Below are 27,728 nucleotides of genomic sequence, written 5' to 3' on the forward strand. Positions count from 1 at the left end.
AATCAGTTTCACACATACAGACTGGGAAGTGACTGTCTGGGAAGGAGTATGGCAGAAAGGGATCAAGGGGTCATCGTGGACCAGAAGCTGAATATGAGTCAGCAGTGTGATGCTGTTGCAAAAAAAGCAAACATGATTCTGGGATGCATTAACAGGTGTATTGTGAGCATGACATGAGAAGTCATTCTTCTGCTCTACTCTGGTTAGGCCTCAGTTGGAATATTGTGTCCAGTTCTGGGCACCTCATTTCAAGAGAGATGTGGAGAAATTGGACAGGGTCCAGAGAAGAGCAAAAAGAATGATTAAAGGTCTAGAGTAGTGGTCCTCACCAAGTGCTCGGGGCTGGCCTGGCCCGGCCCTGGGCACATGGCGCATGCATGATGCCAGAGCCGGCCCCGGGCACATGGCGCACGGTGAGCGCCGGCCCCAGGAGCGCCACGGATTCGCCGCCCGCAGTCTGGGCGCGCGGTGCTTGGAGGGGGCGCCAGCCCCGGGCGCGCGGCGTGTGTGGGGGGGAGTGCCAGCTCCAGGCGCGCGGCGCTTGGGGGGGGGGGGAGCGCCAGCCCCCAAGCGTGTGGCACTTGGGGGGGAGCTCCGGCCCCGGGTGCGCGGCGCTTGGAGGGGGCGCCGGCCCCGGGCGCGCAAGTGTCCCCGCCCTCTGGTGCCCGGCAGGCGAACAGCCACGCCCCCTGGTGCCCAGCAACCTTCAGTGGTTGGGGACCACTGGTCTAGAGAACATGACCTATGAGGGAACACTGAAGGAATTGGGTTTGTTTAGTTTAGAAAAGAGAAGATTGAGGGGGTACATGATAACTGTGTTCAAGTATCTAAAAGGGTGTCATAGGGAGGAGGAAGAAAACTTCTTCATCTTGGCCTCTGAGGATAGAACAAGAAGCAATGGGCTTAAACTGCAGCAAGGGAGGTTTAGGTTGGACATTAGGAAAAAGTTCCTAACTGTCAGGGTAGTCAAACACTGGAATAAATTGCCCAGGGAGGTTGTGGAATCCCCATCTCTGGAGATATTTAAGAGTAGGTTAGATAAATGTCTATCAGGGATGGTCTAGACAGTATTTGGCCTTGCAATGGGGGTAGGGGACTGGACTCGATGATCTCTCGAGGTCCCTTCCAGTCCTAGTATTCTATGATTCTATGATTAACTACACTTCGGTATTAAAACACTAGTTTGCAGTACTGGCCAGCACTAATAAATATTTTCCATTCATACTTTCACAAATCTCTAGGAATCATTAGTGTAACCAGCTATATAAACGGATACCCAAGTTGAAGGATGGTTTAGCAGATTTAATTTTATAAAACTAGCTGAAGGATAAGCTTTCACAATGGCTAATCCCTCATACCATGTGTATTTATTCTCTCTTCCCTCCTTCTCTTCCTTCCTGGTGACCCTGCCCTTCATCCTCTTCTTCAGAGTATCCAAAATGCTGCTGTGAATATAGGCTTCCTTGCATGACACTTAGTACATTCCACTCCTCTCTTTTAAGCCCATCCACTAGTTTCCCCATTGCCTCTAGTAGCATGTTCAAACTCCCTGTCTTCACCTTACAGGTTCTGTACATCATCTCTGTCATCTATTTCTACTCCCTAACACTTGCCTTTCCCTTTACATTGTATAGGCTACAAGATGTGTGTAATAATGGCAACACGGAATTCTGGAAGTGAACATCACACTGGACTGGTATAATTATCAATAGTAGCAGAAGTTATTTTAACAGTACAGACATCCACTGACATTCTTATTTAAAATGGAGTCCTAAAGGCATAACCATGAAATGCAACATTTTTGAAAAGTTTCTGAGATCTCAAATGGGGCCATTCATCCAGGCTATTTTCATCTTGCAGAATCATCCTATTCTAACTCATGATTTTACTGAATGAGGTTCCTAATCACACTAATTAGCTTGCATGAAAAGTTTTACTATGTCTCTAGGCACTTGTAACATTTTCACAGGTCTAGATTTTCCATTTTTAATGTCCCTCTGTGTATTTAGGATCACACACATGCTTGTGTTGCACTCTCATTGAATTTTTTTCCTTTGTATAGTAAACTTCCGATATTCCGGCACCTTTAGGACTAAGGGGGTGTCGGATTCTCAGATATGCCAGACTATCGGAAGGGGGGCTATGAGGGGTTTGGGATGGGGTGGACGGGATGCCACCCCAGACTCCTCATAGCCCCCCCTTCCGATACTCCGGCTCTGCCCTAGGCGTCCCGATTCAGCAGCGGCTGGTCAGTTTCAGCAGCGGCTGAATTGGGGACGCCTATGGCAGAGCAAATGGGGTGCTGCCGAGTTGGTTCCACATCTCCGAGGGGCAGCTCTGCCCCAGGCGTTCCCGATTCAGCCGCTGCTGAAACTGACCAGAGGCTGACCAGAATCAGCCGCTGGTCAGTTTCAGCAGCTGCTGAATCGGGACACCTGGAATAGAGCAGCTGGGGTGCTGCCGGGTTGGTCCCATAATGCCACCCATTGGCGCTGCGGGACAAATCCGGAAGCACTCCAGCTGCTCTGCCCCAAGCGTCCTCAAGTCAGCCGCTGCTGAAACTGATCAGCGGCTGACTCCAGGAAGCCCCAGGCATCCCCAAGAGCAGCTGGGGTGTTGCCGGGTTGGTCCCGCAGCCCCGAGGGGCAGGGCTACAGGACTAATCCGGCAGCACCCCAGCTGCTCTGTCCCCGGCTTTCCCAACTCAGCTACTGGTCAGTTTCAGCAGCGGCTGAATCAGTGAAGCCGGGCTCAGAGCAGCTCCAATTGTCCAGCTGCCCGGAGCACTTCCGGGTTTCTGATGGTGCTGGACCATCAGGAATGCCCGAGCATTGGATACCAGACCAATGGAGTTTTAATGTACTTGAACACCACAAAAGGTGATGCTATTTCTCATTGCCCAGACCGTCCTTTTCTTTAAGGTTCTTCTGAGTCTTAAGAAGGTTTTCATTGTCCTTTGATAAAGTATTAGCTAGAAAGTAAATATTCATATTCAGTCACAATCTTGAAATTACCATATTTCTTAGTAAATCTCCTAATTCAACCAATATAAAATAAACAGAGGGGTTGCTGTGTTAGTTTATAACTTTAAAAACAATAGGTAGTCCTGTAACATCTTAAAAACTAAGCAAAATATATAAAATCATAAGCTTTCGTGGGTAAAACCCACTTCATCAGATGAATTAGAGTGGAAATATCTTAATTAGCCTCATTAACACAGGTCCTACAATCGACAAGTACTTCTTCAGCTGTTATATATCTATCTTGGTTTTGTCATTTCCACTCCAATCTGAGGAAGTGGCTTTTATCATGAAAGTTTACGGTTCTATAATTTTTGGTTAGTTTACAAGGCACCACAGGACTACCTGTTGAATATAAAATACAGTTTCTAACAGTCTGTGTCCAAGCATTGGCCCTGCATTGAGGTAAATTTCACCTCTTGTTTATCTGCTTTCTCCAAAGTGGGTCTAAACAACTAGGCTATGTCTACACTGGCGGCTTCTTGTGCAAGAACATTTTGTACAAGTGTTCTTGTGCAAGAAGTCTTGCACAAGAAAACGTCCACACTGCCATGTGCGAGCTGTACTTTTGTGCAAGAGCACCCATGGCAGTGTGGACGTTTTCTTGCGCAAGAAATCTCTGATGGCCATTTTAGCCATAGGGCTTTCTTGCACAAGAAATCCCTGCTGAGCCTCCACACTGCCCTCTTGTGCAAGAGCTCCTGCGCAAGAGGGTTTACACCTGTTAAAAAAAGAGTGTAGCTCTTGTGCAAGAAGCCCTCTCTTACCATGCAGTACTGCAAACTTCCTTGCACAAGAGTGGGTGGGCAGTGTGGACGCTCTGCAGATTCTTGCGCAAGAACAGCCATACTTGCGCAAGAAGCCACCAGTGTAGACATAGTACAGTGCACACAGCACAGTGTAAGAGTATACTTGCATCTGTGTCTTCTACAGGTTAAACCTCACTAGTCCGGAACCATCGGGCCCTGACCGGTTCTGAACAAGAGAATTTTCTGGACCATAGGAGGTCAATATTGTCTAGCAGCATTACCAACATTTTCACTGCTTACTGTGCTGGTAGAGGACATTTAGAGTCAAATTAGAACTAAATAAGGGCATGTCTAAACTACATCCCTCTTTCAAAAGAGGGATGTAAATTAGGCAGATCAAAATTGTAAATGAAGCCGGGATTTGAATTTCCTGTGCTTCATTTGCATACTGACAGTAGCTGCACATTCTTTCTAAAACGGGTATTTCAAAAGTGCAACCATCATCTAGACACAGTTCTTTAAAAAAAACCCCACCCTTTTTTGGAAGATCCTGTAAACCCCATTTTTTGAGTACAGGATCTTTCAAAAAAAGTTTTTCCCCTCCCGAAAGAACCTCATATAGACGGTGGTTTTACTTTCAAAATACCCATTTTCGAAAGAACGCGCAGCCACCATTATGCAAATGAAGCACAGGAAATTCAAATCCCGGCTTCATTTGCAATTTTGTTCTGTCCAATTTACATCGCTCTTTCAAAAGAGAGATGGAGTTTAGTCATGCCCTTATTTAGTTCTAATTTATCTCTAAATGTCCTCTACCAGCATAGTAAGCAGTGGAAATAGCAGTCTAGACATAGCCCAACACTGAGAGCTAGGACTGGTGGCTGTAAACAACCTTTATGAAAAGTTTGCAGGAAACTTGACCACACCCATAAAAAGTGGACATCTGGCTAATTAAAATAATTCTGGACAGATGTTTCTGAACAAGAAAGTTCTGGATTAGAGAGGTTTAACCTGTAGTAAAATCAACTGAAAATGCTTACTGCTGCAGAGTCATTGGTAGTGGTGCTGATGAAGGAGCTGTGTTCTGTTACACTTGAGCTACAATAATAGAGGGGGGTTTGTTTGTTTGTTGTTTTCATGCACTTTATTCCTAAATAAAACATACAAGTCCAAAGCTCACTATACTGTTATGCAACAGAAATCAAATACTCTAATCAGATCCTTTCAGGCTGTCAGTATTTGTTCCTACTCACAAGGGTGTATAGACACCCTTTTGTGGAGGCTGCCCATTTTACATGAGAATAGTACACACACAAACCCATGTACCTGCATTTGTTTGTCTCAGGAATACTAGTGTTCATCCAGCTGAATGGTATCCTGACACATGCGGATTTTTTCCATACATGTGCAGAATAATTTAGCATGTGCACAAAGGTATATGTGAATGTGCACCACCAGTGGAAACAAAACCTAGCTATGGGCACTCTGCTAATTAGCTGAGTGGCATTTGAATCTCTCTCAGTTTACAGGGAACACTGATCCTGACATCTTAACAAATCAAACCCCATACCTCAGCCATTCTACAGTTAAGAACACAAGAATGGCGATACTGGGCGAGACCAATGGTCCATCTAGCCCAGTATCCTGTCTGCTGACAGTGGCCAATGCCAGATGCCCCAGAGGGAGCGATCACAACAGGTAATCAAGTGATCCCTCTCCTATCACCCATTTCCAGACAAACAGTGGCTAAGGACACCATTCCTACCCATCCTGACTAATAGCCATTGATGGACCTAATCTCCATGAATCTATCTAGCTCTTTTTTTAACTTTTAAGTTAACTTGATCCTCTCTGAAGGAAGCAGAGCCACAGAACAAAGATAAGAAGGGGCGGGTGGGTGAACATTAAAACCAGTGGTGCTCCAAATTTTCAGGTGCTCTATGCAGCTGCATATTTCATGGATGGGGAAGAACTAAGGTTTAAAATACTGTCTAAATTGTTTAACTGGTTAACCGGCCCTCTGTGCTGCACCAAGGATGGGGGCCATTGGAACAGCCTCCCCACCTGTGGCATGGTGGGCTAATATGGGCTGGAGCAGCTCCCTACCCACAGTATGGCACAGGTAGGGGGCTGGTCTGGCCAGCTGCCAGCTAACAGGTTACCTGGTAAGCATGCCAGTAAGACAATGTTTATCGGTAACCAGTTAAACCTTTACATCCCTAGTAATGATGGCCCTAATATATACTGACTTTTACCATGACCATTTGTGGCTTTTGGTAGAGATTATTTATCATTCTATTTCTCTCCAGACTGTTCCTGGATTCCCTACATTACAATGAAATACCATCTCTCATGCACAAGTCAAACAGAAACTACCAACTAAGACGAGATCGTTTACTAACCAATAGGACAGGGAAATACTGAAATGTTCAGAGATTCAGGTTAGAATAGTTGCCAGAATTTTCAGACGTTTAAAATACTTTCTGCAGCCCGTGATGTCTGACATAGACAGAATGCCAGAGAAAGGTCATCCAAATCCAAATCATCAATAGCACATTGGTGGCAGATGATGTGAAAAACAATTACAGTACACATGTTCTTTTCCCCTTAGGACAAAGAGTCTGACGCAATTCATTTTGTTATACTAAAGAGATGTAACTGATTCATGTTCTATAGCATAAATAGACTGCTCAGTTACTATCTCTTTATAATAATTTTAAATGTGTTCCTTTTATGCAGGGATAAAAAGAACTTAAATTTCTTACAGGTATCGTCCCATCACAACCCAGGTATCAGCTGGCTTTTTAATAACTCCCTGCTGTCTTTTGCTGCAGCTCAGCCAGTTCTTGTTGGAGCTACCCACCCCTCTGCATTTATGTATAAAAGGTAGAGCAATTTGGGCCCAGTTAAGGTATTTGGATTCAGAATATTTCCCTAGCCCTAAAGCACGATCACCACAAGTAAACCTCTTTAATACATAGATTCTACGTGACTAAACTATCTAAAGGTAAAATTCATGTCTACTGTTATTTAAAACCGCCATAACTCTGCTTCAAAACAGTCAGACGTATATTCCCAGAAGGGAACAAGAAGTGATTTTGTCTTCTCCTAAGTTTATAAGGCCTGTCACTGAAGGCAGATAATAGCTAAAAAAAGCTAGGCATCATTGCTAGCATGAGACAGACTCAGAGCCAATTTACAAGTCAAGATGTGATTAAAAAAGAATAAGCAGAGGTAACCCTAAGTAATTCTTTTGTTAAGCACAGAAATGGGAAGCAACTTTCAATTCATGGGGGGAGGAGGAGGCAGATGCAAAAATATAATTCCTCAGTTTCAAGAAATGCAGTTCAGATTCCCAGAATTTCACTTTTGAACAAATCCAAAGTTAAAGCAAGTATAGTTGAAATCTGAGTTTAATTTAGTGCTCATGTAATACACACACCTTTTGATCCGGCACAGCGTGGCAGTCTAGACGCGGATCGGTTGATAAGGGAAGCCTTTGTCGATGGCTCCCTTATGCCTCATGAAACGAGGTTTACAGGATCGGTCGACAAAGGCTTCCCTTGGCGACCAATCCACGTCTAGACTACCATGCTGTGCCGGATCAGCTGACTGTCGGCACAGCGCAGCAGCCATTTTTATTTTAATGAAGCGGGGATTATTTAAATCCCCGCTTCATTGACTGTGTCGGGTAAACTACTTTACATGGTTCCGTCGATGGAGCCATGTAGTCTAGACACACCCAGAGAGAGAAAGAATGAGTTTGCTATACAGCCTCAACTGAGAGACAACTGGATTTTAACTCAAGCTGTACAGGCTTATGCACTAAGCTCCAAAGGTCCCAAGTTTGGTTACACCTGTTGGCACTACATGTGTTTGCTTTTTGCAAGCATTCATATGATTGCTTTTTTACTTGCATAACTGCTAGTGAACTGCAGTTCAAACTCTCCTGTACAAGTATTTTATGTTAATCAAAGTGAATCACACACACCCAAGCATGAATATTTATGAAAATCAAATGTTAAAGTGATCAATAAACAAGACACAATTTCCAATCTTCATTACTATAGCATGCCCCATACTAAAATAGTTACTGTGGTTTATGACAGAAATGTATGGTTCAGCAAATGCAACACACTACACATCAAAAAACCCTTTCATAGAGCTCTGGCAAAGTCATTTAAAAAAGAAATTTCTGATCACACCCTTTGTAATTGCAAATTAAAATTAAATGTGAACTCCCCACCTAACCAATAAAATGTCCAGTTTAATTTTCTTAAAGGAAAGAGGCCTTGGAAGCCCCCCAAGCCTGCCCCCCCACACCAGCTGCAGGGCCAGAGTGGGCAGCTGCAGGCCAGGGGTGTCCCCTGGAACCTAGGTCCCTCTCCCTTTCCTTCCCCAGACAGGTTACTGGATTTTGGGAGGGGAAAGGTAAGTGGATGCCAGGGACAGCCCCCAGAAGCTGCCCCCTGTGACCAGTTGCAGGGAGGAGGGCCAGCCCATGGACCCTCATTACCCCAGACCAGCTGCAAAGTTGAGGAATTATTGTGCAGGTTGAGACCAGCCCATGGAGCCTCACCTCTCCCAACCAGTCACAGGGCCCAAGACGCTACCCTGACCCATGAACCCCCTCCACACTCTCAGCCTCCTGCACTGAACCCCTCCTTAATGACCCGAGCAATGCCAGGTAAATTTGCTAGTGAAAATATAAAGGAGGATTGAGTAACCTGACCCAGCTGGAGCTGGAGTTCTAGAATGGGAGGATAGGTGGCAGCACAACCTTTTCAAGCATATGGACCCCTTTTCAACTTAAAATTTCATGGTCCCCCCATTCCTCCCCGGGAAAGGAAAGGAAAGATCAGGCCTACTGTGATGGGCCCGATCCTTACTTTTAAACTTTCCACTGACCCCCTGCAGTACTGTCACAGTCCATCAGGGGACTATGGACCACAGGTTGGGAACCACTGCACTAGAACTTTCAAACTATGCTCTCCTCTCTCTCCTTCCCCCCGCCCAAGTATGTTCTTTCAGTTCCAAAGAAAAACTTCAAAACATCAACTATGTAACTGGTGCACCAATGTACGTTTTAGGCTGGATCTGCACTAGGGAAAGTCACACAGGTATATCTATATCAGTTCACTTACAGCAATGCAAACTCCTAATGCAGACATGCTCGCCAGATTGGACTGTTGACCACACATCCTCAATCACAAAACAGCTCATGTAGAAATAGCTGAGCTGGCTAGTTCAAGTACCATAGCAATGAAGCATAGACTTCACCGTGGACCAGAAAAGCCGGCTGAAATCAGGGGCAATTATACCGGTGGTCTAATCCAATTCTTGATGGAATTTAGACTCCCAAATGCCTAAAACCCTTTGGAAAATAGATTTGGGGTCGTAAATTAGTTAGCTGCACTCAGCACTGCCTAAATAGGTTTAAATATGTTGGCCTTAGCCATGCCTAACTACGCTAGACTGTAGTTGCACTAAGGGCCTACAGGTACCCTAGAAAGCTCTATAGGTCATAACAAATCCTCCAATCCATCCTACTCTCTTTCAAGCTTTTTTTTCTTTATTAAGAACTGATTTTGTGACATCAGGGAAAAGCTGGAATGGCATCCCTTTTATGATCATGCAATTTGATATTTCTTCTGTAGCACATTTAAAATATCATACACTTTTTACTAAAGATTATTACATGTAAAACTATGAGGGAGAAACAGCCAATCTCCCACAAACCAACACACCTCCCCAAATTAATCTGGCAAATCCTTCTGCAAGTATAGGGTGGTACCCTGGCACTGCTAAAGTCAATGGGAGTTCTGCCACTTATGTGAATGGCAGGGGGCAAGATTTCACACCAAATATTTAATAATTCATTAATGATTTTTTACTAGATGCATTTTGTTTAATTTTTAAAAAGAAAATCAAGGTAATCTGCATTTCATTATGTCCTTAGCCACACTTGTAAGAAAGACATTAATTTTATGAAAGGAATAATTTTTAATAGGCTCTTTTTATTTGTCAGAGAATATGATGGAATTAGAAATGAAAAATTTCCAAGTACAAGACAAGACTCATATTCTCCTAGTAATGCAGTGGTTACAGAGTACTTTTGCTCTGTATAGCAATATATTTACGTTCTTTGTTTTTTGTGTGCAATTTATACTAAGGATGTTAACCAGTCTTTGCTCATGTCTTGGATGGGCCATTATATTCAACACTCAAATGACATCAAAAGCTAAGTGTAGGGCACATCTATACAGCAGCATTATTTCGAAATAACAAAGTGAGCATCTACACAGCAAGCCCCTTATTTCGAAATAATTTTGAAATAACAGGCATCTTATTCCAAATTCTGTAACCCTCATTCTACAAGGAATAATGCCTATTCTGAAATACAGTAGTTATTTCAAAACAGGATGGGGCAGATGGAGTTATTTTGGAATAAGTGGCCTCCAGGACTTCCCACAGGTGCCCTGGTGGCCATTCTGTACAGACTCATTATAACTCTATAGTTTCCCTTCCCCTGAAGCCCTTAAAGCAGTGGTCACCAACCAGTTGATTGGGATCTACTGGTAGATCTTGGAGTCTCTGATAGCCCCTTGGCCAAACCAGTCAAGATCACCTATCACGTGCAACACTTCAGCTGTTCCTCCCCACACCGCTGCATATCTCCTGTCCTTTGCCTTGGAGCTGTTTCCCTCTCCCACCCTGTATTTTATCTTCACAGAACAAGGGTGGGGGGCACAACAGGGTTTGGGATGGAGGGCTTGCTGGCTGCTTTTGAGAATGGTGCAGGGCCAGGGCAGGGGTGAGTCTGCCTTAGCCTCACTGTACTACCACCCTGGAGCCACCTGTGGTAAGCAGTGTCTACCTGAGCCTGCATCCTGAATCCCTGTCCCAATCTTATACACGCTCCTGCACCCCAACCCCCTGTCCTAGCCCTGAGCACCCCTAGACCCAAACTCCCTTATAAATCCTCTCCCTGTGGGATGCCACCACTACCTGTCCTGATGTGTGTGTGGCACAGAAGGAAACCACACTGTCCTGCCACCCCTTCTCACCTTGGCTGGCACCATCCCATGCCTGCTTCTCTCCAGGACATGGGGGAAGCAAGGCTGCCCCCCCCCCCCCCAGGAACACCTGTGCTCCTGCAGGAAAGGGCTCGCTGTGTAGGCCACAGACGGCCTTGCTCCAAGCACATTGCCTTGCTCCAAGCACATTGCCAAGACCAGTCTCTTGGGATGACTGCCCTTCTCTTTGTTCTTCACAGCTGGACCAGCTGAGAGACACCCCCACACATATCTCCCACGCCAGCCTCCCAACCCCATCGGAGCCGCCACCACAGACGAGACCATAAGGACTTTGAGCAGGAACACATGGCCTGCCTACATGGCCTCTAGCACCCTCTGGACTGGCAGGACCAGTAGTGGGAAGCGGATCAGGATCTGCACCGCAACACCTTGTGGGAGCAGGCTCAAGAGGCCCACAGCATGTGTGCGGCATACACAGCTGTTGTGGACCGCAGGGTTGCTGCCCTAGAACAGTCCAGCAGGCACCCCCCCTCCTACTCCCACTCCTCTGGTTTCTCCCCCTGCTCCTCTGGCTTCTCCCCCGGCGCCTCCCCTAGGGCATCCAGGGCCCTACACAAGAGGCAGTGGGATGGCCCAAGGCAGGCACCACTCCCAGCCCCAGCCTTAAAGCCTCTCCTCCCCCCCCCCCTCCACCTCCTTTCCCCAGTCTCCTTTTTTATAAGAACTTCAGGAAGCAGCTACAGGAAGTGAGTGCTGTCCTGATGCGCTTCCTGAAGTGTTTCTGGGGGGCTTTAAATGTGATTGAGGCTCCAATGTGTGTGGATGCTCTATTTCAAAATAGCTCAGGACTATTTTGATGAGCATTTTGCTGTGTAGAAGCACTATTTAAAAAAAAACTATTTCGAAGTTTTTCTTCTGAAATAGCTTTATTCTGAAATAAGCGTGCAGTGTAGACGTACCTTTACAGCCCATTCTATTAGCCTAATTTAGCACAGACACTTTGTCAGGTTTTATCCTCCCCCCCTCCTCTTTTCTGTAATATATTTGTGCTCCTGGACCGCTTTCATCTGAAGAAGTCAGTTGTGCCCACAAAATATAGACGATATCATCTATATTTTTTGGTTCGTATCTAAGGTCCTCCTGGATTATTCGCTGTTTTTTAAATTTTTAAAAAAATCTGATCTGGTCATTGGTCCTGAGCCAAAATATGTGGCATTGTCCCAACTAATGACATTAAACAGTAGAAAAAAGGACTGTGTTCTAATGTCAGGGTCAATAAAACAAAGCAATGATGAATACAAATTTCATTGATCAGAAATGGCCACAGAGGGGAGCTGTTGCTACAGGGATGGATTTCACCTTGCCTTGTTGGGCCTTGGATTACACTAAATACAAAAGCAAGCAATAAGGCAGGAAGTTAGTTTTGATGTAGAAGCAAAAAAAAAATCCACTTTCCCGATAAAACTATTGTCAATCCTATTCCTAAAATTAATGTGAAGACCAGCTGTCTATACCAAAAGAAATACCATTTTCTTTAAAATGTGTCCAGTTTTAAACTGTTGACATTCATTCACTATAAAATCAATTTCACAGCTGTCTCATAATAGTTTGACACTACAAAATAACCAGATTTATATCATTTTCCTATTCTTTCCTCTGTATAATTTTGTTTCATATCTAAGGTCCTTCTAAACCTAGACATTTAAAAAAGTCAGTCACCTAATACTTCTGAACTCTTTGATCTCCTTATTCAGTTATTAGTGTTATATAATTATCATATTAAAGTCTTCCCTTAAACAATAGATTACATCTTATGGAATTTACTTTAAAGCTTCACTTTAAAATCATTTTACTAGGGACTTTATACTGAGGGTATCAACCAAGAATAATTAAAAAAAGTCAGATGTAAAGCTGTGAAATCAGTCAGCAAAATTGGACACCCAACATTCCCACAACTCAATCCATGTTCTCTACACTGTGCAGATATCCCTTGGCACAAGTAAGTAATAGAGAGAGAGGGTTTATACTGGATTCTGAAAATTACATGAACACGTTCCATAGAGCTTAATATAAACATAGAGTGAGGAGGAAAGCTTTAAAGAACAGCGAGGTTAGAGATGGAAAGTTAATGAGATCAGGGGACAGAAGAATAGAGCGATCTAGTTAAGGTGTATCTAATGGGTTCATCACTCTGGTAGTTACAGTGTCTCACAACAAGCCCACGGCTCTTATGAATCCATAATAACTGGAGTGACAGAGGCAGACACTATCATTAACATCTCTGAACATGCTTTTAAGATTTTTTGTATCGTAATCATATTTTCAAAGAAAATGATCCAACAGACGCCAGTAACAGCCTTTAGAAACGAGTGAAAATACAGGGTGAGGGGCTCCCTCCAACGCATCTCAGCAGTACTTTGGTGCACTGCAAGTGGCTGTTCCGGCTGCTGAGATTATGAGGGGAGGGAGGGATTTGCAGGCCAATCCCTTTGGTGCAGTGCAGCAGGGTTGGGTGGGGGCTGCAGGCCAGTCCCTTGATGAATTGCAATAGCGATTAGGAGGAGGGGGCTTGCAAGCCAATGCCTTGGTGCAATGCGGCAGGGGCTGGGGTAGGAGGGGGAGGGGGCAGCTCCGGCTCCTGCATGGGGGGTGATTTGCAGGTACAGGCTGGGGGCTGCTTACCAGCGTTCTGTGCCTAGGAGCGTTGGATGACAACTAATTTTCGTTTGGTCCCAGCAGCGTAACACGCCTGCCTGGGAGACGCCTCCAGCCAGGCACACCGGGAGGGGGATAGCACCACTAGAGCTGCACTGAGCCCACCCCCTCTCCAGCTGCGCTGACTCACGGCGGCAACCGGGAAAGCAGAAAAAATCCCCGCCCCCTCGCCCCTCATTGGCGGAATCTTCCCTCGAGAACATCCAATCCCCTGCTCAAACAGTTCCCATGGCAACCGGTAAACGCTCCGGGGCCTAGCCGATGCGGGGAGAAGCCTGCCTGGAGCTCACTCCTCCACTGTCCCCCTCCCGCCCCACTACAGCTTCCCCCCGCCCCGCCCCCCAGCATGAACGCCAGGGCTAGCTTGAGCGGCAAACCCTACACCGCGGGGGTGCTCATCGCCAACTGGAACGAGGACACGTACTTAGAGGAGGTACCAGAGCCGCTGCCCTTCCCTGCCCCCCCCCCAGCGATGCTTCGCTTCTGCCCCTCCCTCCCCCCCATTTTGGGCAGCACCCTACGGAAGGAAGGATAAAGGGGCCCCGGGAGGTGGGGTGGCTCCTCCAGTGGCACAGTGGGCTTGAGGGCTCGGGCAGATCATGGTGGCTGAGGCTTTGAGACCCGCCCCCACACACTCACCCCACCCCGACCCTGGGGTTGGGCAGCAACTCTAAGGCAGGATGGCATCCTGGGCGGAGGGACATCGCGGCTGTTAATCCTAGTGGGTGGGAAGGAGACCTAACCCCTAGAGCCACTCAGCACTGGGTACCCATGGAGCCTGGGGCCATTAGGTTCTCCCTGTCTGGGAGGTGGCCCAGGTCCCATGCAGCTGCCAGTGTAACATGGCCTCCTCCCCCACACGTACCAGAATTTGCAGCCTGGACCTGGCTCCCTAGGACCACCGACCTTGGTAAAGTGTATCCGTTCCTCACCTGCCACGTGGGGGCTCTGTCAGCGCAGTGGGTACCTTCTCCTCTGACTGGAAAGACATCTGAGCGGCAGAGGAACCCTGGAGACAAAGGGTGTGTCTACATAGCAGGGCTTAACTCGAAATAAGCTACGCAAACTGGGCTACATCAACTGCATGGCTTATTTTGAAATAGCTTATTTCGAAACTGGTAGCGTCTACACAGCACATATGTCAAAACAGAGCTCTCTTCCTCCAACTTCCCTTCTCATATACTGAGGGTTACAGGACTCGGAGTAAGAAGTCCTCCAGCTTGACAATATTTTGACATTATTTTGAAATAACTGCCTGCTGTGTAGACATGGACTAAGTTGTTTCAAAATAATGTTGGTGTGTAGATGTACCCTTACTCCCATCTCATTCAGGCTAATAACATTTAACATGGACTAATTTACCTCAGCATACAGCCATGACAGTAATTACTGCCCTTGTGCATTCTTATGTTGGCCGTGCACGTCCTCACCAGGATCTCTTATTCCACTTGTACTGTCAGTGTGGGGCATTATGGGACAGCTTTTGAAAACCAGTAAGAGTTGACGTAAGCTATGCAGTGTCTGCACCAGCAGATCTCAACTTATTTACCATTATGAACTGGTGCAGCAATCTATGTGTTATGAGGGCTGTATCCACATAATATATACACTACCTGTAAGGCCCTGAGGATGTCTTATAGGTCACAGCTGTGGGCGAATTGAGCTGCAAGCAGGCTGAAAGTTGAGAACCTCTGGTCTACACTAACACTGCATTGACCTAACTATAGCGACATTGATTCTATGCTTCTCAGGCTACATCTAGACTACAAGCCTCTTTCGAAAGAGTTTTCTGTTAAAAGCATTTTCGGAACAGAGCGTCTAGATTGGCACAGATGCTTTTCCGCAAAAGCACTTTTTGCGGAAAAGCGTCTGTGCCAATCTAGACTCGCTTTTCCGCAAAAAAGCCCCGATCGCCATTTTTGCGATCGGGGCTTTTTTGCGGAAAACAAATCTGAGCTGTCTACACTGGCCCTTTTGCACAAAAGCTTTGCACAAAAGGGACTTTTGCCTGAACGGGAGCAGAATAGTATTTCCTCAAGAAGCACTAATTGCTTACAGTAGGAAGTCAGTGCTTTTGCGAAAATTCAAGCGGCCAGTGTAGACAGCAGGCAAGTTTTTCTGGAAAAGCGGCTGATTTTCCGGAAAAACTGGCCAGTCTGGACACAGCCAAGGTGATTGTAAAAATGCTGGATACTATGTTTAGTTTCTCATTTTTGCTTTTAAACAGGACCTCTTGAAAGATTATTTGTATAAAAGAGAAAAAGGAGAACTACTAATACAGAAATCAAAGAGACTTAAAGATAATCTTTTAAAGCAGGTAATCCATTCTTAACAGATTTTTATCAATTCTGCTTCATGTGCTTATAAAATGTAGTGAATTCCTAGCACCTGTGTAGTGAGAACACTATGTTTTAGAATTCTATATGATAGATTACAATAATTTCAAAACAAATTAAACAGTTTATACAAATCTATGTATATTTTAACATAGATGCAGCTATCAGTTTCAAAAGATGGATTTGTTCATTTTGGAGACACTGTGATGCTTCTGAGCCCTGAAAACAATAAATCACCTATGGAGAATTATCCTGCAGTGTGTGGTAATCTAACCTTGGCTGTTAATCCAGATGATATAAGAGTACATACATCTGATTCACTACAAGCCCCCTGTGGAGTGAGCGCAGTGAAAAGTGTGAAGCCTGTTGGTCGAAATGCATTTCATATCCTAAGGTTTGGTGTCTTACATTCAGTAGATTCAGTAGCAGTTACACCTTTGTGTTAAGGTTTAATCTTATCTTGTGAAATAATGAACTTGCTTAAAAAGAAAGTCAGTATGTAATGCCACATTTTATTGAGTTCAGATTAATGGCTTAATTTTTATTACACATTAGATCCCTATTCTGCACTCATGCCAGTGTGTATCAGTAGTAAATCAATGAGCTTGCACCAGTATAAAACTGGTGCAAAAGCAGAATCATGTTTACTTGTACTTATTTTTAATAAACTACCAAATATTTTAAAGTTAAATAAACTCTACAGCTTATTATTGTCATAGAACAATATTTTAAGTTAACAAAGCATTTACAAACATAACTTGTTACCTCACATGGATTTTATAAGAATTAGTCAAATCTTATATCCTTCTTTCTTCTGTGTAACAACATAAAAGAGCAAAAGGTGCCTTTTTGTCCTGACATGCTAAAAGTTGAGCAATATCTCTGGTTAATTCTTGACAATGTTAGAAGAGATGGTATGCTTCAGTTGTAAACCGTTTGAGGTTGAGGTTATATTTTTGTTATATGTGTAGACAGAGTCTAACATATGGGTAGAAATGTTTTCATGACCTAAAAATAAACTATTTTTTTCATTTAAACATTCCCTGCTATATTTAAAAGCCAAATGCTGTATCATTGTGTTAATGGAAGGGAGCTAGATGCTGACATTAACTAGAGACAAAAAACCTGGATCTGTAAATTCACCAAAATCTAAAAATAAAATTTATGCAAATAAGCAGCATAAATTATGTAAAATAGACTTAAAATATTTTAGAATTGGGAATATAGATAAAGTAAAATATTATGCAATTTTAATCTGATAGCCTACTCATAACAGCGGAAGTCGATTATAGGGATATAGAATCATAGAAGATTAGAGTAGGAAGAGACCTTAGGAGGACATCTAGTCCAACCTCCTGCTAAAAGCAGGACCAACTCCACTTAAATCATCTCAACCAGGGTTTTGTCAAGCCAGGCCTTAAAAATCTATAAAGCAGGAAATTCCATCACTTCCCTAGGTAACATTCCAGTGCTTCACCAATCTCTTAGTGAAATAGCTTTTCCTAATCTCCAACCTATACTTCCCCCAAAGCAACTTGAGATCATTGTACCTTGTTCTGTCATCTGTCACCACTGAGCACAGCCTAGCTCTGTCCTCTTGAACCCCCCATTCAGGTAGTCGAAGGCTTCTGTCAAATCCACCCCTTACTCTTCTCTTCTGAAGACGAAATAAGCACAGTTTCCTCCGCCTCTCCTCATAAGTCATGTGCCTCGAGACCCCTAATCATTTCCATTGTCCTCCAATTTGTCCACATCCTTTCTGTAGTGGGGGAGGTCCAAAACTAGATGCAGTACTCCAGATGTGGCCTTACCAGTGTTGAAAACAGAGGAATAATCACTTTCTTTGATCTGCTGGCAGTGCTCCTACTAATGCAGCCCAATATGCCATTACAGTCTTCTTGGCAATAGGGACAGTGTTGACTCATATCCAGCTTTTCAACCATTGTAATCCTCACAACCTTTTCTGCAAAACTGCTGTTTGCCAATTGGTCCCCACTCTAGCCTGTAGCAATGCGTGGGATTTTGCAGTCTTGAATGTAGGACTCTGCACTTGTCTTTGTTAAACATCATCATATTTCTTTTGGCCCAATCCTCTAATTTGTCTAGGTCACTCTGGACTCTATCCCTGCCCTTCAGCATATCTACCTCTCCGTCCCAGTTTGGTGTCATACGTGAACTTGCTGAGGGTTCAGTCCATCCCATCATTCAAATCATTATTTAGTGTTGCAGAATAATGCTTATGATCAAAGGCAATGAGCTAACTTTAACATTTCATTAGCAGGTTGGGTTTTTTTTAATTGAGGTGGATGATAAATCGATATGAAAACTAAACAACATGATAAATTGGAAATACTCCTTTTGCTTTTTCAGATGCATGAATTAAACATATAGATTGGGATTTTCAATGAATCCTAAGTGTTGAATTCCCTGGGCTCGTCTAGACTGCATGCCTGTCTCAAAAGAGGAATGCAAATGAATCAGATGGAAAATTCAAATGAAGCGAGGATTTACAAATCCCGCACTTCATTTGCATAATTGCATCTGAGCACTTTTTCAAAAAAGGGTTTTTTGGGGAAAAACAAACAAACCCCGCAGTCTAGATGGGGTTCTTTCGAAAAAAACCTAACCATTTTTCGAAAGAACCCATACACCTCATTTTTTCAGGAAAAGCACTCAGATGCGATTTGGATTTTTGATCTACTTCATTTGCATTCCTCTTTCGAGAGGAATGCAGTCTAGACATAGCCCCTCTGATTTCACTGATATTTGGGTACCAGTCTCCTTCAGGCTTACTGATGGGAGATGGGGAAAACGGGCAATTGCCCTGTGGCCCAGAGTTTCAAAGGGAACTGGAGCTCCTTTCCATTGGTTCGGTGGTGGCCAGAGCTCCAGGCCCTTTTGAATTGCTGTGGGAGCTCCAAGGGCTGGAGAGGGGGGCATGTGTTGCAGTCTGGGCAGCTAAGGACTAACTGCCCTAGGGCCCATCCCTTCCACCCTCAGCCCCACCTGGTTGGGGGCATGGAGCTAGTCCTCCCCCAACCTTGCATCAGGGCCCACAGTACCTGTCAGCCCTGCTGATCTCCTTTAAATTGTTTTGAAAATCCCATCGTGTGTGTTTAATGTATGCATCTGAAAAAAAAAAGCAGAGAGAGCCTAATTTTCCACTCTGAATATTAAATATCGATGTGATAAATTATTTAAATTCCAACTCTTTCTAGAATGTATTTGATACTAGGAACCTTAATAAGAGGCAGTGACACCAACTTCTATGATAAGTAATTCCAACTAAATACACGTGTGTATATATACACAAATCAGTGCATATGGTGTGTTTCAATGTATATGGTTCTTTTCTGTGTTAACAGTGTTGAAGGAAATTCTATGGGTGAACCAATTAGATTTGGGCAGAATTTTGGTCTTGGGACAACAGGTGGTTTTGCTGATCAAATGGTAAGGCAACACAAGTGTAAAGTAAAACTTTAGTGCTTGTCGATACTGTAAATTTAGGTTACTCTATAAATTTTGAATGCTATTTTTTGTTTTTAAAAAAAGCAAAGAATTATACTGAACTTGGAGCACTTCATGTGAAGAGAGGAGAAAAGCAACATATACAAGAGTACTGTACATGGCCAAACATGCCAATTTGCAAGACAGGATGTTGGGGGCCCGAATCTGAATTAGGTTAAATCAGAGTAAATCCAGAACAACTGCAACACCTATTCAGAGACCTTTACCAAATTTTGAGGGATCAGGATTGCAGTCCAGGTGATTTGAGATGAGGGAGATTAAAAAAAAAATGAACATTTTAAATAGGGAAGTGAATGGTTTACCGGGTGATGCTTACCACGTAACCAGTTAACTGGAAGCCATGCGAAGCCAGGACCTAGGAGCCAGCAGCCCCATTGTATCGGCAGCCGGCAGTCCTGCGCGGCTGACTGCTGGCAGCCCTGTGGGGCTGGGCCCACCACACCATAAGCAGGGAGCCACTCCAGCTCAACTGGGCTGGAGCAGCCCCCTTACCCGTGGAATCCCACTTAATCCGTTAACCGGTTAAATGCAATGTTTAACTGGTTAACTGATGAAATGAGATGTTACATCCCTAATTTTAAGTATGTCATGAAACACACCACAAAATCCAACATTGCAGGAATGTTAATGTTTTAAACTCTGCCTTTAAATGAACTGAGAATAAAAGACTCTGCTCTAATGTAATAATATGCAATGTATAGATTTTTTTTATAGACACAACCTTGCCTGTGTCTTTATAATCACAGTAACCTTCCGGAATACAAATCTCATTTATATATCAGTGTTTACACTTCTATAATCTCTTTTTGAAGGCACTTGCTCAATTTGAATGCAACACACTATTCATAAGCTCATCAGCCATCTAGTGTCTGTTAAGAGTTTTAAATTCATGAGAATTGACTGACTGACTTTTCACAACAAATCTTGAAAAAGCAGTTTCTTTTTTATAACTCCATTATGTTTTGGGTCTAAGGCAATGCTTATTTAAATCAGTGAGCATTGGATCAGTCCTCACAGTAGAAACAACTATTTCAACAACAGAAACACAAGATCATTTCTGAAGTATAAAGGTAACCCCATGTTTTTACAGGTATTTGTGTATACTTTTTCATGTTAGTCACATACTTCTTTGTTTGCACATATATACAATTCTTTTTCACCATTTTTTTCTTTGACTCTGGAATAAGACAGATACTATGCTCAAAACCAATCACATTTGTAAGTAGTTTTTAAAAACTAGTTGAGTGTATTTAAATTATATTATATAATTTTATATGACATTGCTAAACACAAACAATTGTTCTTTTATTTGTAATAACTTAGTAGTTTAATAATTTAAACGTATATTGTCATTCATGCATGTTTCCATTTACAGTTATATCTTGCAAGTGACCATAAATCATTTGTTACATTTGCTAAAAAGTCATACCTTCAGCAAGTATTTCTGACAGATGAGCTCTCCTACCTGACTTGTTGGCAAGCTACCTTTTTGGATCCACAGCTTCGTCTTGAATATGAAGGATTTCCAGTTCCTGTAAGAAATTATATAGAAAGTAAAACAATAGTAAATATTAAGAGAATTTAATTAAGGGTATTGATAAACCATTTAAAAGAAAGGTTTATTCTTTGCAGCATTCTGGAAGTCATGGTGAAAAGCAAATTTTTCCATGCATAAACTGTGAACTATAGTCATGGGAGTGAAACGGTCTGCAAATTATAGCTAATGGTTAGGACAGGGAGCTAGGATTCAGCACTCTGGGCATGTCTACACATATGAGAAGATCGATACTCTGGAGTTTGATCTTCTAGCATTCGATTTAGCAGGTCTAGTATAGACCCCTAAATTGAATGCTGAGGGCAGCTCCTGCCAGCATCTGATACTCCTCCTTCTGCAAGGAGTAAGGGAGCATGTGCTTCTGTCAGCCTCTCACTGCATGGATCTGCCACGGCTTGTCTTAACATAAGCTGACTCCAACTACACATTTTGCATACCCTAAGCTGATCTAGTATAGACAAGGCCTTGGGTTCCAACGATAACTTTTCAGTTGACTTGCTATGCAATTATGATAAATCAGTTTGGCCAACATTTTTAAAAGTGGCCACTGATTTTTGGGAATGTCAGGTTTGGAGTTGAATTTGTAACCCTCAGTCTGAATTTCAGAAGCACTTAGTAGCTGCAATTTCACTGTTAATAGGAGCTGTGATTGCTTTGTACTTTTGAAAATAAAGCCCACAGAGCCTCTCAAAAATGGAGAAATCCAAAATCAGTGGCCAATTTTGAAAACATGGATGCTAATCTCAGTGTGTATATGTAAAATTTATGTAATATTTACATACTTCACAGAAGTGCTGGAAGCTTAATTAATACTTCCAAAATTCTTAGGGTATGTCTAGACTACGTCCCTCTGTCACCAGAGGGATGTAAATTAGACATACCGAAATTGTTAATGAAGCAGGGATTTAAATATCACGCGCTTCATTAGAATAAAAATGGCCGCCGCTTTTTGCCGATGAGGCAATTTGCCGGCAAAAAGAGGCAGTCTAGACAGGGATCGGTCGACAAGGAAAGCCTTTTCCAATCGATCCTGTAAACCTCGTTGCATGAGACATAAGGGATCGGTCGGAAAAGGCTTTCCTCGTCGACTGATCTCCGTCTAGACTGCTGCTTTTTGCCAGCAAATTGCCGCATAGGCAAAAAGCGGAACCATTTTTATTCTAATGAAGCGTGGGATATTTAAATCCCTGCTTCATTAGCAATTTTGGTGGGTCTAATTTACATCCCTTTGGCGACAGAGGGATATAGTCTAGACATATCCTTAGAGATTACTCGGTTAAGACCTTTGTAATTCAAGGTAAATATGAAGTAATGAAGTAAAGTTCCTCCACTACCACCCACTACTTCTGTTGTAATATATTTATATGACGCATCTGACTCACAAAACCTGGTTAAAATTAGCAAGTGATTCTTTTTTCTATGACCATTTTAAAAATATTTTTTAAAAAGTTAATTTGAGATCAATTCTGTTGTACTTTAAAAAATAAATTAAAAGTGTTCTTTGCAAAAATGTAACAATACAGTAACAATCTATTTTTAAAAAGCGGAGGCCCCAGTTCTAAACTGTGCCCCAGAATATTTTTGTGTGGAAACCAACTGGGCTTCTCTAGGAAACACCCTGTGATTCCTCTGGTGGCACAGGACCATTCCCTGGCTTTACTACTCTTTCTTACAGTGCCTAGCACTGGGGCATGCCCATGAAGGAAAGAAATATATTAGTGTATGGCCAGAATGTTATACATTCACCTATTCTGAATGCTCCTTTTGGGACTTCTGCAAGGAATTTGTAAAACCAGCTTATTTACAGTGGTGGCTAGACCAGCACATGACTGCCCCAGTATCAATGAGGTACAGCACAACCCAAAATCAGACCTTGTGTTTTTAGCATATTACATTCACTAATTTGAAACATTTCACTTGCACAACAAAAGGACTATTTAATTGCAGTCTTTAAAATGTCTGTGAAAAAGATTCTCTTATTTATTCTTTCTTTAGGCAAACAGTAAAGTCCTTATCACTCACTGCCATACAAATCGGGGATTAGCAGTTCCTAGGAACTACTGGCTGAGGTAAGTATAATTTATGACAATATAAACATCAGGGATTCAGGGATATTTTTCATTAATCAAGTTTAGTATATCAAGAATGTAAGCAATGAGACAGGTTCTCTCAGTACAGTTAGTGAGAAAACAAAAGAAAGTATAGACCACACTCTCAATTTATTGCCAGACTGTAAATTAGTGCTTCTCTGGGTCTGCAATCATTCAGTTCAAACTTTGGATGTGCTTGCTGACCAATAGTAGTCCTTTATTTGTAGAGAAAGTTGGACCTTAGGAAGTATCCTAGATCAGAATTTTTTTTTAATATAATGTAGAAAATTGCATGTAGAATACATGGACTCTAACAAAAAATAAGTAAAGTTATGATATTGGTGTGAATGTAACTTCTGCTTTCTATATTATATTCTATATTTGATCCTTGTGGAGGCCTTTGAGTCAGAAAGTCTGCTGGGGTGAGGTTGAAATTATGAAAGCCAGGGAGCCTAAAGTAAATCAGCACAGCCCCCAGAATCAGTAGAGCTGACTGAGGAACAGGGTGTTTTCAGTGCAAACCTATATCAATGGAGGACCCATAGCACCCCAACTAAAAAGAGCTGCTATGCACCAGTGGAAATTCTGAAGGAAGGCAGGCTGCAGTAGCACCACCTGCTCTTCTTTAGGATTAATGAATACTCCCTGGAGTGCTTTGGGATAAGATGGGTGAATCTGGACCAGTGATAACTTTTCCTTTTGGTCTTTGATTTCTAAAATTATAATTACAAAGTTTCTAAAAATGCATGAATAAAATGGCTAAATAAACCAAAAGCTATGTAAGAAAAGCTATTTATGAAATGGTTAGAGGAGTAGTGTATAGTTTATATAGACTCACCATTAATTTCTGAGACTGAGAGCATGGAATGTATAGTCATTCTCTCTAGCCATGCTACTGTTTTCTCTTGACAGGTCATACTTTGGAAAGGTATATGAAGTCGTCTGTCACACCTATTTGGATTCCCATAAAGCTGAAGAAGATAAGAATTACTGGATAATAGTCACTGCGAATCCCAGTGATGATGAAAGTAGCATGTTTGACAGACCTAAGCCTCCCTCAGAGGAGACCAGAGAGAGAGAGAAAAATGAACTCTGTGCAGGAACATAGAATGTAATAGTCCAAGATCAAAAACATTTATTTTCATTATGCGTTTTCAAAATGAAAATTCAAATTTTGATGATAATTAGAGCTTTGAGTGCACTTCACAATTTCTCTATTCACATTTTATTTTTATCCCTAGATTCATTTGTTTTATAAGTAGATATGAAAATCTGCCATTAGTTATACAGGGTAACCTCACTGAAGTCAGTGGAATTGCTTTTAAGTGAAACTGAGGACAGAATTTGATCAGTACAATTTGGTGATCTATATATAAGCTCAGCTCCAGGAGTCTTCTTAACCAATGGCTTAATTTTCTCATTTTGACATTCACTGGTGGTAATGGATATATCAAAAATCAGCAACACTAATGGATTTTCTTTAACTTAACAGTCCTTACAGCCTATTAACCTCTAGGGATGTTATCGTGTAGACAAATACATGATTAACCAATAAGCCTCAGCTCATCTGTATCAAAGGTAGCAAAGGAGGGAGGGGGAAAGCGGGAGCCAGTGCCCATGAGGCTCCCCATGAGTATCGCGTCTGCCTGTCCCCTTCAACCTCCCACTGCTGCCTCTGATGGACCAGCCTTTGTCTGCGTGGCACTGACCCCACCCCCCACGGACAGGGACTGCTGCTACCCCGTGCTGCTACCTCTGTATCAGAGGCAGCAGTTCAGGGCAGCAGGCAGCTAGTCTGTGAGGGGAGCTGGTTTTTAAACTGGCTCCCCTCGCTCATCAGCTCTGCCTGCCACCTGTGCTGCTGCCGCCATATCAGAAGCAGCAGTGTGAGATGGCAGGGGGTTCCCTAAGAATGGGGCTGGCCCCCAAAAACTATCGAATAGTTGGTCATGCAACGACTAAAATATCATGCGGTTACATGATTATTCAATTACACCATATCTAACATCCCTATTAACCACTTCTTTCAAAATAATCCACTATCTCCTTTTTTAAGGGTAATGGATATGTGGTAGTTTCCATAACATTAAAAAGCTAAAGATGTGCCAGTTTATTGGAATTTTTGACACCTAAAGACCAACTCAGAGAATCTTATGTCATTCAAACTCACTGTTTCCTTTCACTAGCACAGCATTGACAGGTGTTCAAAAATAATGAATCAGGCCTTAGAACTTATGAGACTAACTTAAATATTTTTTAAAAATAGTGCTTTTAGTGTTCTTTACTACATTTACCTTCTGGATTTTGAACCATTAGGAATCACATATTCAAGCTTTTCTCCCGAGTGCAAGGCCTACAGGAATCATGCATCTACCTCTGGGCTGGAAGAGCAGCATCGCTTGGACAGGCTGTTGGTGCACAAAGGGGAGAAAGGAAATTTTTGGCAAAAATATTAAAACAAATCTCTGTTCTTATAAACTGCCAAGAAATCTTTAATGTCCATGAAGTTATGACAAGACCTTGATTTTTAAACATTTTACCAAAATAAACTTCATGGAACTCTAGAAGGGCTGATCTGACCCTGTCATGATTCCAAGCTGTGTTGCTAGAATCTGTTTGATTTAAACCTACTGCCTAGGACTTTTGAACCACTGCCAGCATCCAATATCAATTATCAAATTATTCTTTCTGTAGAACAAGAAATAATGACAAAACTTATGAAACTAAGAAAAAAACTATCATCTATTTGCCCGTTGCAAAACTGAAAAACTAGTGTTGCTAATATTTGTGTATGAATCTATGCATTTCCACTTTGGTCTCCAGTACCCAGCAAGGTTCTCTGTCATACATAGTAGTTAATTCTAGTCCCTGAAGATTCAAAGATACCTTAAAATAGTAAACAAAAATAAGCCTTGGTTTGCAACTTACTGAATCTGTTGTTTTGTGTGTAATTTTTTAGATGCCCTCTTGCTGCCACAATAAGTCAAATATATTGTTGATAGAATTGCCTTTGGCCCTTTTCTCATAACCACACCAAATGGCAGATGGTAAATAAAAAGATCTGGCTGCTCTGATGGTTTAGTGGTAACACTGTGCATCATTAATGAGCCTCTAAATCCTTCTATCCTCCTTAATCGATCTACAAATGCTAAAAGTAAAAGCTTCTCATGGTTTGCATTCGTAATCCAAAACCATAATCTCTTTTAACATAATAAATTGTTAGCTAAAGAAAAACAAGTACTGTATTACAAGGAAGAATTTGAATTCCATAAAGCATAAACTAGTCACATACTTTTATTTTTTTTTACTTTGGGTATAACTTTAATTGATGAATCCACTATATTCTAATTCAGTATTTTTATAATGTAATGGAGTTATGATATTTTATACAGATTGAACCTCTCTAGTTCGGCAATGAGGAATAAGGGTTATTTCAAGAGAAGGGTTTTCTCTCGAAATAACCGCGTTTTAACAGTGTCTTATTTTGAAATAGCGCTATAATGCAAATATGCAAATGAAGCACGGGATATTTAAATCCTGGCTTCATTTTCAATTTCGAATGTCTTCATTTGCATCCCTCTCTCAAAAGAGGGTGCAAGTGCAGACATGCCCAACCGTGCATGGAAAAAATTACACTAATGTAGACACCGTTTTGCCAGAAATTCAGTGCTACTGGCCTCTAGGAGGCCTCTTGCAGCTGTCCACTCTGACCAGCACTTCCTCTTCTACTGCTTTCCTGGTGAGCTCAAAAAGCCCCAAGAACAGTAGAATGGCTTGTCCCACATGACCAGCATTGGATGCAAGCAGCACACCACTGCTCACATGGAGAAGAATTCCCCCAACAATCCTTTGAACACCGTGACAACTGCAAGTACTTATGCTCCCATTGGGTTCAGTTCCCAGGGCACAAAAGAGCTTCAGCCTGGAGTGTCCAGGAAAGCTTGGACCTTATCAAGGTGTGGAGAGATGAAGCCATCCTAAATGAGCTCAGAACCATCAAGCAAAATGCCAAGATTTATGGCAGGATCCCAACCTGCCTGGCAGATAAAGGATATTCCAGGAACGCCCAGCAGTGTAGGTTAAAAATCAAGGAGCTGAGTCAGTCAAACCACTAGGCGAAGGAGGAGAGCAAAATTTTGGGGCAGCACCTCACCCATGCTGCTGCTATGAGCAGCTGGATGCCATTCTGGGGTGCTCCCAGCCAGCTTCCCCAGTGTGGTCATCAAGTCCGGACAAGACAAAAGATTCTTTATTGGTTGAACAGCAGGTGTGGGGTGTGGCACGGCATGGGATTAAATGGAAACAGGGAATTCAGGGGGAACTTGTGGAGAGCCATGGGAAAGAGTCTCAAAAGAGACCTTGATTAAAACCCCTTCAAGGCATCTCTGATTTGCACTGCCCCTTGCTGTGCTCTCCTTCTGGCACTAGTGTCCACTGCTCAAACTCACAGGCTAGGCGCTCTGCCTCAGACTCCCACTCAGTCAGAAAAAGTTTCCCCTTTTGTTTTCACATAGGTTATCAAGAACAAAACAGGACAACACTACAAAGGGAATGTTGCATTCACGGAGGCCCAAGCGGGTCGGAAGACTCCTAAAGCACCCATTTAAATGTCCGAACACATATCACCATTCTGCATCTGCTCAGCCTATTATTGAACTCCTTTCTGGGGTCCAGGCTGCCCGTGTAGGGCTTCATGAG

At 42.8% G+C, this 27,728-nt stretch overlaps 1 protein-coding gene and 1 long non-coding RNA gene across 3 annotated transcripts in view; one reads left to right on the top strand and one right to left on the bottom strand.

Moving 5' to 3' along the window:
• Nucleotides 1-13,764, bottom strand: part of LOC106733082 (uncharacterized) — a 101,076-nt gene extending 87,312 nt beyond the window's left edge. Inside the window, exon 1 of the long non-coding RNA XR_012895734.1 lies at nt 13,489-13,764. This is a non-coding gene — a long non-coding RNA (uncharacterized LOC106733082). The remainder of the gene's footprint in view (nt 1-13,488) is intronic.
• Nucleotides 13,765-13,854: 90 nt separating this feature from the next.
• CFAP161 (cilia and flagella associated protein 161) lies at nt 13,855-26,104 on the top strand. Of its 2 annotated transcripts, XM_075897116.1 has the most exons (8): nt 13,870-13,954; nt 14,390-14,543; nt 15,749-15,838; nt 16,013-16,251; nt 19,223-19,307; nt 20,761-20,919; nt 22,936-23,009; nt 23,943-26,104. In XM_075897116.1, the coding sequence occupies exons 4-8, from the start codon at nt 16,013-16,015 to the stop codon at nt 24,136-24,138; spliced, it is 753 nt and encodes a 250-aa protein (XP_075753231.1). In that variant the 5' UTR covers nt 13,870-13,954; nt 14,390-14,543; nt 15,749-15,838; the 3' UTR covers nt 24,139-26,104. The 2 variants fall into 2 exon arrangements, with proteins under 2 accessions (XP_075753230.1, XP_075753231.1); XM_075897115.1 differs by lacking the exon at nt 14,390-14,543 and having other exon boundaries at nt 13,855-13,954.
• Nucleotides 26,105-27,728: the final 1,624 nt, after the last annotated feature.

The sequence above is a fragment of the Pelodiscus sinensis genome, chromosome 14 (assembly GCF_049634645.1).
Source record: "Pelodiscus sinensis isolate JC-2024 chromosome 14, ASM4963464v1, whole genome shotgun sequence".
Taxonomy (NCBI): Eukaryota; Metazoa; Chordata; order Testudines; family Trionychidae; genus Pelodiscus; species Pelodiscus sinensis.